The sequence below is a fragment of the Mobula birostris genome, chromosome 6 (assembly GCF_030028105.1).
Source record: "Mobula birostris isolate sMobBir1 chromosome 6, sMobBir1.hap1, whole genome shotgun sequence".
Classification (NCBI taxonomy): Eukaryota; Metazoa; Chordata; class Chondrichthyes; order Myliobatiformes; family Myliobatidae; genus Mobula; species Mobula birostris.
The window spans coordinates 19,971,422-19,984,312 of NC_092375.1; the positions used below are offsets into that span (position 1 = coordinate 19,971,422).

General features: G+C 41.7%; 1 protein-coding gene across 1 annotated transcript; it reads left to right on the forward strand.

Annotated features, from left to right (window-relative positions):
* Nucleotides 1-318: 318 nt before the first annotated feature.
* Nucleotides 319-11,612, forward strand: LOC140199706 (SH3 domain-binding glutamic acid-rich-like protein 3). Its single transcript, XM_072262184.1, has 3 exons — nucleotides 319-366; nucleotides 8,213-8,380; nucleotides 11,529-11,612. Exons 1-3 carry the CDS (start codon nucleotides 319-321, stop codon nucleotides 11,610-11,612), a joined length of 300 nt encoding a protein of 99 aa, XP_072118285.1.
* Nucleotides 11,613-12,891: the final 1,279 nt, after the last annotated feature.

Below are 12,891 nucleotides of genomic sequence, written 5' to 3' on the forward strand. Positions count from 1 at the left end.
CTTGCTTCCGTTCTGTATCCCCCTATTTCATGACTGCAGCACCTGGTCTTGTTTAAAGAGGAAAAAAAGGAAACATATTTCAAAATATATTTTGTGTTTTAAGTTCACTGAATTATGTGTATCAGTCACCGTTCTCCGGATTCAAGTTCAGCCATGGGCAGCACTGCCTGCATTTCATTTACATTCAGTTTTATAGAATCTCGTGCAATTCCATCAGTTACGCAGTTCGTGTAACGGACAGACCGAGTCCACTGCTACTGCGGCAGGCGGTGGGTTTATAGACGGCGGAGCAGTTGCTTGTCAGCGGGGAGACGAGGCATGTCTGGGGTGCAACTTTACGTCTCCAGCGTCTCAGCATCGAGAGAAGTAAGTACAGTATGGTGTAATGAATCCAGATCACGGCTAGGGGGAGACACTTCCCGTCGGCAGACCGGCCACGCCTCTCACAGAATTATTATCAAAAGCGATATTCTTTCACTTTCATTATGATGTGCTAGGTATCTGGCATGTAAATAAAAATTCTAATGTTAGTTGATAAGCATGAACATAATCAAATGTTTGGTGTTACGGAGTACCTATTTAGTACCGTCGGAGATTGTCCAACAGTCCCTTTGACCCTCTACCATCAGGCAGGAGGTATCGTACCATTAGGACAAGAACTTAAGATGGAATATAGCTTCTTCCACGGAGACTTCTGAACTGCCTGCCACCACACAGATCTCATCACATATGCAGCATCAGTAGCGTATACTGTCCACTTTTTGACGTGTCATAAATGCAGCTTATTATTTAATTTACTTGTGATAATATCACCTTCGTGTTGTGTGTGAGTTTTATGTATTGTGTTGTGTACCTTGGTCCGGAAGAACGTTTCTTCGTTTGGCAGTACGAGAGCAACTGGCGAAAGCAAAGGGTGTTGGGAATGGCGAGGACGGAGCGCCGCGGGTGGCAGAGAAGGGGTGCCAGGGGCGGGGAGGTGGCGCGGGTGCAGACGCACCCACCCCTGACTCGCTAAGCAAGGTCATTTGATTCCAAACAATTGGTTTATTGATTACTACAGAATGTCTCTCTGGTGCTTCCCGCTTCCTCTCCTCTCCGTTCCCCTTTTCCCAACCGCGGTTCCCCTCTCCCTGTCCCCTTTCCCACTCTCGGTCCACAGTAGAGACCCATATCAGAATCAGGTCACTCACATAACAGTAACTGGTCACATAAAATTAGTACAGTACTGTGCCAAAGTCTTAAGCAACCTAGCTATACACACACACACCTAAAACTTCTGCACAGTGCTATTTATATGTATGATACGGGTGGATGAAAATAAATTTGAACTTGAACTTGTATAAAACCAGGGTTCCTCAATTGCACTAAATGGAAATCTGTTGTGATGGCTTGGAGATAGCTTAATGAAATGATAAGCAAAAAAGGTGTAATTACTATTCTCGGGTATTTTCAAAAAGGAATTGCCCAGAGAATTTCCAGCTCCAAGAAGAGAATTGGGTGCAATCTGAGCAGATTTGAAACTAAACAAAGACACTGGGATCTCACAAGCAACATAATCTCTCCCTTGACGCCACACACTATTGCTGATAGAGTGATCTCAGAGTACACTCAGTGTCCACTTTATTAAGTACACCCCTTTGGGTAGCAAATCCATTTCAAAGTTTGACATGTTGTGCATTCAGATGTGCTCTTTTGCACACCACTGTTGTAACACATGGTTATTTCAGTTACTGTCACCTTCCTGTCAGCTTGATCCAGTCTGGCAATTCTCTTCTGACCTCTCTCATTAACAAGGCCACTCACAGGATGTTCTTTTATTTTTTGCACCATTCTCTGTAAACTCCAGAGACTGCTGTGCATGAGAATTGCAGGAGATCACATTTCTTCCCCATTCTGATGTTTGGTCTGAACAAGAACTGAACCTCTTGACCATGCCTGCGTGCTTTAATGCATTGAGATGCCCGCACATGATTGGCTGATTAGATATTTACGTTAGCAAACAGAGGTACCTAATAAAGTGGCCACTGGATGCACTTCCCGTTGATAGCTGCAGTTTCAATTGATTTTACCCAAAGCTGCAGGATTGGTCTCTCCAGAGCTTGGAAATTTTATTCTATCATCTGTCCGTGGCTCAGACCCACATGAAATGATGGCACACAGAGGAAGTCATCGGGCCACATTTCTTATATGGGTCTTTGTAGGAGCAATCCCATTTGTCCTTCTTAGCCGCCCTTCCTATATAGCTCAGTAATATATTTCCTTTCCTGAAGACAGTCAGATGAATACTTGAAGGTTATTATTAAGTCTGTGATCACCATCTTTGGAGGCTATGTAATTTAGCTTAGACAGATGGCAGCATAATTTGGTACTGGTTTATTATTGTCAGATGCACTAAGCTACAGTGAAAAGCTTGACTTGCAAACTGTTCATGCAGATCAAACCATTACAGTGGACTGATACAGAACAAGGTAAAACACTAACAATGCAGAATAAAGTGTGAAGCTCGGAAGTGCAGTGCAGGCAAACAATAATAAGGTAGGTCGTGAGGTCAAGAGTCCATCTTGTTGCAAAAGGAGTCCATTCAAGAGTCTGATAACAGTGGGATAGTAACAGTCCTTGAGCCTGGTGGTACGTTTGTTCAGACTTTTGCATCTCCTACACCATGGGAGAGGGAGAAGGGAGAATGTCCGGTGAAGGGGTATTTGGCTATGCTGGCTGTTTTACTGAGACAGTGAGAAGCACAGATAGGGTCCATAGAGGGGAGGCTGTATTCCATGATGTGCTGTGTCCACAACTCTCTGCAGTTTCTTTCAAGATTGTCTTTTTGAGTACATAAATGTAAAGAGAACAACAAAATACTTGCTGCTCTGGAGCAGATGGATGATCCAGCGTGGAGAGGGTCAACAACTTTAAATTCCTTGATGTTATAATTTCAGAGAATGCTATCATTCCTGTGGCATGAATGCTACAAAGGTTAACTCCCCATGGGAGTGGGATAAGCAGTCCACGAGCACTGTAGATGGGATCCTTTATGATGGCACTGGCCCTTTCTGTATCTACGTCCTCGTTAGAGGGTAGGCTGGTGCCAGCGGTGCGTCGGGCCGTATTGACAATCTGGTGTATAGCTTTCCTGTCTGCTGCGGTGCCATTTCTGTAGCACGCAGTGATGCAGTTTGTTAGGATGTTCTCTACTGCAAATCTGTAGAACTACATCGGTATAGATATACATAGTGTGGCTCTCTTCAGCCTCCTCAGAAAGTAAGAGGCATTGGTGAACTTTCCTGATTATGTGTGATGTGTTCTAGGACCACAAGAGGTTGTGCAAGATGTGCACTTCCAGGCATTTGAAACTGCACACAATTTCCACTGCTGCGGCTCAGATACAAAGAGAGGTGTGAGTGATGCAAATTCATCTGAAGTCAAGACCCTTTTCCTTTTTCTTGTTGACATTGGGAAAGATGTACTTGCCTGGCACCTGGATTTGAGCTCTTCCACTTCCTCTCTGTGGGCCATCTCATTGTCGGTGATGAGCCCCAACACTGCTGTATCATTGGCAAACTTGACAATGTGATTGCTTGGGTGTTTGGCTATGAGGTCCCGTTTGAGCAGAGGGTACAGCATTGGGCTCGGCCCACAGTGGCCGGAGTGGGGGGGGGGGGGGTTCAGTGTGTCCATGCTGAAGATAATGGGAAGGGAGGACCAGTTGTGATCTTGCAGAGCAGTTTCCATAGTAAGCCGTTACACAGCCAGGTAGAATGCCTTCTATAGTGCATTGTTTAAAATTGGTAAGAGTCAAGGGGGAACATGCCAAATTTCTTTAGGCCCCTCAACAGACAGAGATGGTGGTGAGCTTTCTTGGACATGATAGCAATGTGGTTGGACCAGACCAGGCTACTGGTCATGTTCACACCTAGGACTTTGAAGATCTCAACCTGAACTGAACACCATTACACCGTTGATGTAGACAGAAGCAAGTGCACTGCTTCCCATCCCCTTTCCGAAGTCAATGACCAATTCTTTTGTTGACATTGAGGGTGTTGGATCCAACTTAGATTAGACTGTTAATTGTTATTTTCTTTGCAGTTTATCTCTGCTTGTATTTTAAATAGATCTTATATCCATATAACAGTTTAGTGGTGATACAAAATATGATTCTAGAAAGCTCTAGAAGCTTCTTTGATCTGCAGTATTTGAATAGGAGGTATTTCATTGGTTAACTCTTATCTATAAACTCATTCTATAAATAAATGTGTTGGCATGTGGCCAAGTGGTTAAGGCGTCAGTCTAGTGATCTGAAGGTCGCTAGTTCGTGCCTCAGCTGAAGCAGCGTGTTGTGTCCTTGAACAAGGCACTTAACTACACATTGCTCTGTGACAACACTGGTGCCAAGCTGTATCGGCCCTCGTGCCCTTCCCTTGGACAACATCAGTGGCATGGAGGGGAGAGACTTGCAGTTGCAGGGCAACTGCCAGTCTTCCATACAACCTTGCCCAGGCCTGCACCCTGGAAACCTTCCAAGGCGCAAATCCATGGTCTCATGGGACTAACGGGTGTGTGTGTGTGTATAAAAATTCAAATGAAAATTTTCCTTACTACGGCTATAAAATAAAATAGCTAAACAAAAAATGCTACCACCTTAATCTTCTTAGCATCTTAGCCTCTTGTCTTTAAACCTTCTGTTACTAGTTTCTGCTCCTGTTTCCTTTTTTCAATCAATGCTTAATAACCTGATTGTGAAGCAACAAGTTTTATGTCTCTCTCCTGACTTCTGAAAGAATCTTAGATTAAAAACATAAGAATCAACAAGGGAAAGGTTGTTGTCACTCCATGTCACTAAACTCTATTGTCACTCCATGCACTCTAACTCATTGTTATTTGCAATGTGGCCCACTACTGCTAGCCTCCTGAAACAGAGGTGAACTTCCTTAACTATAAAATCAACAGAATTGGAGTTGTTTCACTTCTGCTTCCTTTAACAATCAACATAAATCTCTGTCTGTTGGCTTCCAATATCTCTGAACCTACAAACTTATTTCATCTCTTCACCCTGCTAAAGGGTGTTGAATGCTGCCATGAACATTCTTTGCTGCAGGAGGCATATTCTAGTTTCATCATTGTAACCCTTGTATAAACATTCTCTAACCCCCATTCACATTCTAGTAATTGTTCTTTCCATGTGACTCAGCCCTCGCCGTGCCTCAAAGTGAAGTGTGGTTCCCAGATAAAATCTGTTTCTCAAGTTTGGCATCCATACTTCTCATCTATAAAAGCTTGTTGACAGCTTTATTTGCTTATCCTGTCATCTTCAATGGATTTTACAATATAACTCTCCGCTGAGTATCATCTTGCCTGTCTGCCTTTAAATTATGCTAAATTTAATTACCATCCCTCAAGTCTTCCTACCAAGTCATTACGTCGTCTTTGCATTAAACTGCCAGATATTTTCTAAAGTTTATTACTGTACTGCAGATGACATGAAATTTAGTGAACTGAAACCAAGGCTTATACACATGAAAAGATCAGTGTTTCTGATATTGCACCTTCTAATATCATTGTGACTTACATCCAACTTGAAAATCTCATTTTCATACAAGCTATCTTAGTCACCAGGCAGGCAAAGGACTTCATACTTGCAAAAATCTCTTTCAGGTGGTACTTTTTAACAAATGGATTTTGAACTTAGCAGAATCTGATACTAGATCATTAAGCTAATTTCTCAAATACGAGTTCCCTTTAAACTTTGCGGTGCTGTTTCAAGTATAAGGCATAAATTTATTTTTATAACTAAGTTACTATAAGCTTTAAATTCACAAAGGGTACTAGCACTAAACTTCCCTTCACTACTGCCCAATCGTCCAGTATCGTGAAATGAAAATAAACAGTGCATATGACAGAAAAACTCAACAGATCAGGAAGCATTTGTGGAAAGAAGAGTTAACATTTCTAATTGAAGATCCATTGTTGGAATTCGGAAAGGTGGAAAATAGGTTAGATTTAAATTGCAGAGAAGGTGAGAGAGGGATGGTCAAAGGGAAATTAATTGGGCAATGCCAAGCTGACCTTGGAGATGTTACCAAGGTCATCCAGCCACCATGTTAATGGGTCAGTTAGAGACAAAACTGAACAACAGATACGAGGATATGAAACAAACATAAAACGCAGACTGTAGGGCATGTCCAGCTAGACACATTATGCTAATAATATTGAAAAACAGAATCATTAGCACCACTGGCTGATGTACGGTCAAAGTGACTTTTCAAATACAGATGAAGAAAGCAAGGTACCATAATCGGACATTCTCTCTTAAGTCCTGCAGAAGATACAAAAGCTTGAAGCATATACCACTGGGTTCAAAGACAATGTTTACCTTGTTGATGTAAGACTATTAAATGGCTCCTTAGTAGGATAAGATGGAATCATGACCTCACAATCTACTTCATTATTATCTTGCACCTTGTTGTTACCTCTCTACATTTTCTCTGAAGCTGATAAATTTTATTTTGCATTATCCCCAGTCGCAGTACTAATTATTATTCATTTTGTAGTCTATGACTATTAGGAAGGCCTTTGACAAGTTCCAGCATGAGAGGTTGGTCAAGAATGTTCAGTCGCTTGGCATTCAAGATGAAGTAGTCAACTGAATTACGCATTGGCTCCACGTGACGCCTATGACTAGACAAGTGCTGCGGTGATCAGCACTAGGTCTGTTGTTGCCTGTCAATGATCTCGATGATAACACTTGATCAACAAAATTGCAGATAATACCAAGCAAGGTGGTGTACTCAATACAGACAAGTGTGAGGTGTTGCACTTTGGAAGGACAAACAAGGGTGGGACTTGCGCAGTGAGGGGAAAGGCACCGAAGAGTGCGGTAGAACAGAGGCTTCTGGGAAGACAAATCCAGAATTCCTTGAAAGTAGCATCATATGTAGATAGGGTGGGAAAATGGGATGAGGCAGTTTAAATGGTTTAGCATGGACTAGAAAAGCCAAAGGGCCTGTTTCTGTGCTGTGGTGTTCTAGGACCTTCATATATCCGAGTGCTGTGTACAGGAGCTGTGATGCAATGTTGTGACAGTAATAAACCAATTCCAAGTACCTGAAACCGTAGATCTGGGAGATGCATAGGAACACCAGCAATTGGAGGGTCCCTTTTAACTCATGGGGCATCCTGAGAAATTTATCTTGTTTTCTTTATCAAAAAACTCCTTATCCAGTAGTTCCGTCAGGTGACTCACCACTCTCTCAAGGGACATTAGGGATCAGAATCAGGTTTATTATCACTGGCATATGTTGTGAAATTTGTTAACTTAGCAGCAGCAGCAGTACAAAGTAATATAGAAAAAAGTGAATTACATTGTTATATTAAAAACAAATAATATTTTTTAAAAGGTGAAGTAGTGTTCATGGATTCATTGTCCATTTAGGAACCAAATGGCAGAGGGGAAGAAGCTGTTCCTGAATCATCGAATGTGTGTGTTTAAGCTTCTGTACCTCCTTCCTGATGGTAACAATGAGAAGAGGACATGTCCTGGATGATGGTGGTCCTTAATAATGGACATCAGCTTTCTAAGGCCCCCCTTCTTGAAGATGTCTTTGATATGACGAGGGCTAGTACCCAAGATGGAGCTGGCTAATTTTACAAATTTCATCAGCTTCTTTCAATCTTGTGCAGTAGCCCCCCCCCCCACACCCCCATACCATTCTGCAGCCCATCAGAATGCTCTCCATGGTACATCTGTAAAGGATTAAGTCTTTTAGGTGACAAACCAAATCTCCTCAAACTCCTGATGAAACATAACTGCTGTCTTGCCCTCTTTATAGCTGTATCTATATGTTGGGACCAGGTTAGGTCCTTAGAGATCTTGACACCCAGGAACTTGAAATTGTTCACTCTCTCCTCTGTGGGGATTGGTGGATGTTCCCTTGTCTGCGAGATATACAGCCAAATAAAAGGGAAATATAAAAACCCTATTTAAAGCTTACTAAAAAGTAGAAAAATTAATAGAATTTGGTAGAAGTGATATCTGGTTTCCAATTTCCAAGTAATTTTATTCAGAACCTTTTAAGCATTTTAATTCCTCCTGAAATATCTTCAGCACTCTTTAACAGCTCTGGTAAAAGTCTCTTTATACATGATCACCAGATGGCAGATACCAAAGATGGCTTTCTATTTCAGTTGCTAGTTATTTATAAAATCTCTCTTCTCCTAGGTTAGGTCTCAGCAGTCGGAAGTGGAAAGGGTGCTGGAAGTAAAGAGAATAAATTACAAGCTGATCGATATCTCTGTCAGTGAGGCACTGCTGGAAGAAATGAGAAGCCGGGCAGGTGATCCCAATGCACTTCCACCACAAATATTCAATGGTAACAATTATTGTGGGGTAAGACATCACCAATTCCAGATTAATTGAAGACCTGCCGTCCTCTCAGGAGGGTATAAGATAGTTCATGTCACTATTTCAAAGAAAAGCAGTATAATATTATTAATGTTCTTGCCAGTATTGATTCCTATGATTATCTGTCTCAAATCATTTTTACAATCAAGAGCATTATGGAGTACTACAGCACTAAATAGGCCCTTCGGCCCATCTAGTCCATGCCAAACTATTAATCTGCCTAGTCCCATCGACCTGCACCAGGACCATAGCCCTCCATACACCTCCCATGCATGTAGTTATCCAAGTTTCTCTTAAATGCTGAAATTGAACCCTGATTGACTGCCTCCACTGGCAGCTTGACCCACACTCTCACCACCCGCTAAGTGAAGATCCCCCTCACGTTCCTCTTAAACAGCTCACCTTTCATCCTTAACCCATTACCTCGAGTTACAGTCTCCCCCCCCCCCCCAACTTCGGTGGAAAAAGCTTGCATTTATTTACCCTATCTCTAACCTCATAATTTTGTACACATCTATCAAATCTCCCTCATTCTTCTAAGGTTCAGAGAATAAAGTCCTAACCTATCCAATCTTTCCTTATAACTCAGGTCCTCCAGTCCTGGCAACACTCTTGTAGGTTTTCTCTGCACTCTTTCAATCTTATCGATATCCTTCCTTTTGGAAGGTGACCAGAACTACACACAATATGCCTAAGCTGGTTAGGCCTAACTAACATCTTTTAATAAACATTCTTTGTCAGTAAGTGGGGATTTTTAAAAATATCACAAGTGATTACAAAAACGTAACTCTGCACATTGGGGTGTTCTGAACGAGATGAGGAGGCAGCTAAATAAAGGTTATATTTTTAAATTAAAATTGAGATGTTCCAATCAAAATCTTCCAGTTCCACTGAGATATGAGAAAAGTACCAGGAGACTATATGTAGCACACTCCTATTAAAAAAGACAGGGTTAACTCACCCGTGGTATCCACTCAATTAAATATCAGCAGGTGAGTGCGGGGAGGGGCACCTATAAGTATAAATTGGAGCAGAACTAAATGAAACTCGGAATGTTCAGGGAAATATGCAATTGAGAAATTCATGCTTTGCTGAATTTACAGAACTAAAGATGTTCATTTGATAACCTAAAGCTCAATTCATATCCTAAAAAAAGACTGAAACTGAAGGGATGTGGATGAAAGTCAAAGGACAGCACTAAATACCAACTGTTCCAGTCAGAAGGGAACAATATAGTGAAATGTCAACCCCAGGGCTCTCCAATGTGCATTAATAAACGATGTGCAGGCATCCATTCAAGATTTGTTCACTGCACTCAGACATGTTTTAAATGAAGAAGGTAGCAGATATCAGACTGGCACAAAGATGCAGAAATAGACACATACCAATATAATTTTTATGGCAGATTTCCCACTCTCCGAAGGCAGTTGTGGAAATGGATCATGTTAGCTGCTTGAAGGAACACTCATGGCCAGTTCTCGGAAAAAGTGTATTGATTGTGGCATGGAAGCAGATCCAGGCTGCATTTCATTAATCTTTTGCAATCTATGTTACAAAATGAGTGTAGGTATGTTCAAGAGTACTTGAAAGCAAAATATCTTGGTCTTTCTCTATGCATTAATTTGACATTGCTGACAGGGCTAGCAATTATTATCTATCCCTATTCCTCTCCACCCTACCAAGTGGCAATGTAGAAGGCAGGTAAGAGTCAACTACGTTAGCAACTTATAAATTCTATACCTGTATACAATGGCCACATTACTAGGTACACTTGCTCATTTAAGCAAATATCTAATTTGCCAGTCACGCAGCAGAAACTCAATGCATATAAGCATGCAGACATGGTCAAGCTGTTCAGACCAAACATCAGAACGAGGAAGGAATCTGATCGAAGTGACTTTGACTGTGGAATGATTATTGGTGCCAGACCAACAATGGATTTTAGTATTTCAGAAACTTTTGATCTCCTGGGATTTTCACGCACAACAGTCTCTACAGTTAACAGAGATTGATATGAGAAACAAAATATCCAGTGAGCAGCAGTTCTGTGGGTGGAAATGACTAGTTAATGAGAGAGATGAGAGGAGAATGGCCAGACTAGTTCAAGCTGAATGGAAGACAACTGTAACTCAAAAAAACATATCTTACAACAGTGGTGGGCAAAACAGCACCTCTGAACACACATGATGAACTTTGAAGTGGATGGGCTACAGCAGAAGATCATGAACATATACCCAGTGGCCACTTTATTGGTTACCTCCTGTACCTAATAAAGTGCTACTGAGTGTATAATTCCAATTTCACATCATGTAAGAATAGATTTTATTTTCAAGGAGATTGTTATTTGAAAAAAATCTAGTTTACCTGTTTAGTAATTCCAAAGCCATTACCAAGACCAAAATTTTAACTGCACAATGAGATTTAAATTCAAATCCTTTTAATAATCCAGGCCCCTGCCTATTGGCCCAGCTACATAATTACTGGCTTAAAATTAGCAGTAAAAACATATTTTTTAGTCAAGAATGAGAATGACAGTTCCGCTTCATTTTCTTCTGGAATTTTATTTTTGGAGGTGGATGCGCAGGAAGAAATAGGGGTTGTTGATAACGCTGCTTCAAGGAAATACTTGTGGAAAAGAGCAGTGAGTGTTCATTATCTAATAACGCCAACAACAGATCTTTGCTTGTCACGATCTGCATTGTCAAGGCCAGATTTTTACTGTTTTACACTGGCAAACTAATGGATAGTTGACCAATTGTTCTATGTCCACCCCAAAATTTAACACTCACGTCCTCTTATGTTGCCTAATTTTGAGAAGCAGTGAAATTTGGTTTATTTAACCAAATCATTTAAGGACAGATACAGTCCAGGTTTTCTGCATTTTGGAGATGGATTTGGACTATGGACTTCTTCAGTCTTTTTTTTAAAATACTGTTTTTTACCTAAACATTGTTTTTGCATGAAGGGGAGGGGACTTGGGGGTTGATGATCACGCTGCCATTCTTTTCTTTCTTGGTTTCCTGACTATCTAGAGAAGAAGAATTTCAGAATTGTATACTTTGATAATAGATGAACCTTCGAACTTAATATCTCTTTAGAACTGCAGTGAGTTTTCTTTCTTTTATTCCCCCAGGATTACCATCGGTTTTACGAAGCTGTAGAGAATGATGAAATAGATGCCTTCTTAAAATTAAGAGCAGAAGAAGTGCAGCTGTAGGCTTTTCAGATGACACCAGTCAAAATTATGCTGCAGAGGTCTGTTATGATGGACCTATTACTACACACTGTTGACATCAATTAATATTAAAACTACTTAAATTTATACTTTAATTATTCTAGAAAGGTAGAATTTCTGGTGACAATACTCAAGATGATCTTTACTTTTGCAGCAGGAGGGTTGAAATAGTGGGATTCAAACTCTGCCTCCTGTCAATAATATAGGTGACTAGCTGCTGATCCAGTAACATAACCACAGTGCTATGTCAGCATTATGGCTTCAATAGGTACCGGGTTGGTGGGGGGGGGGGGGGTGATTCTGCCAGCTGGGATGGAAAGCAAAATGCAGAACTTACATCAGAAAAGTGTTATTAAACATATATAAGAGAAGATACATTGCATGGAATAAATTTGGAGCAGAAATGGGACAAATGGGAATGCCAAGAGCAAACATTGCCTTGGTAACCAAGTACGAAACACTGAAGAAAATAATAAAAGAAATCTACAGCCTAGAAATTCTAAACTTTAGAAGGTCAATGAACTTACTTTAATACAAACCTATTAAAATATAAAAGGACACAAACACGAGGGAATCTGCAAATGCTGGAATTTCAAGCAACACACATAAAAATTGCTGGTGAACGCAGCAGGCCAAGCAGCATCTCTAGGAAGAGGTACAGTCAACGTTTCAGGCTGAGACCCTTCGTCAGGACTAACTGAAGGAAGAGCTAGTGAGAGATTTGGAAGTGGGAGGGGGAGGGGGAGATCCGAAATGAAGACGGGGACGGGGGTGGGGGGATGAAGCCAAGAGCTGGACAGTTGATTGGCAAAAAGGATATGAGAGGATCATGGGGCAGGAGGCCTAGGGAGAAAGAAAGGGGGAGGAGGGGGAAACCCAGAGGGTGGGCAAGGGGTATAGTGAGAGGGACAAAACGGGGGGGGGGAGAGGGGGAGAGGGGGAGAGGGGGAGAGGGGGAGAGGGGGAGAGGGGGAGAGGGGGAGAGGGGGAGAGGGGGAGAGGGGGAGAGGGGGAGAGGGGGAGAGGGGGAGAGGGGGAGAGGGGGAGAGGGGGAGAGGGGGAGAGAATGTCTGTATTTAAATAAATAGATAACGGATGGGGTACGAGGGGGAGGTGGGGCATTAGCGAAAGTTAGAGAAGTCAATGTTCATACCATCAGGTTGGAGGCTACCCAGACAGAATATAAGGTGTTGTTTCTCCAACCTGAGCATGGCTTCATCTTTACAGTACAGGAGGCCGTGGGTAAACATATCAGAATGGG

Excerpts from the sequence above, each read along its gene's own strand:
- LOC140199706 (XM_072262184.1), top strand. The coding sequence starts at position 319 with ATGTCTGGGGTGCAACTTTACGTCTCCAGCGTCTCAGCATCGAGAGAA. Across the intron at positions 367-8,212 it reads GCGTCTCAGCATCGAGAGAA|GTTAGGTCTCAGCAGTCGGA; the intron begins GTAAGTACAGTA and ends CTCTTCTCCTAG. Across the intron at positions 8,381-11,528 it reads ATGGTAACAATTATTGTGGG|GATTACCATCGGTTTTACGA; the intron begins GTAAGACATCAC and ends TTATTCCCCCAG.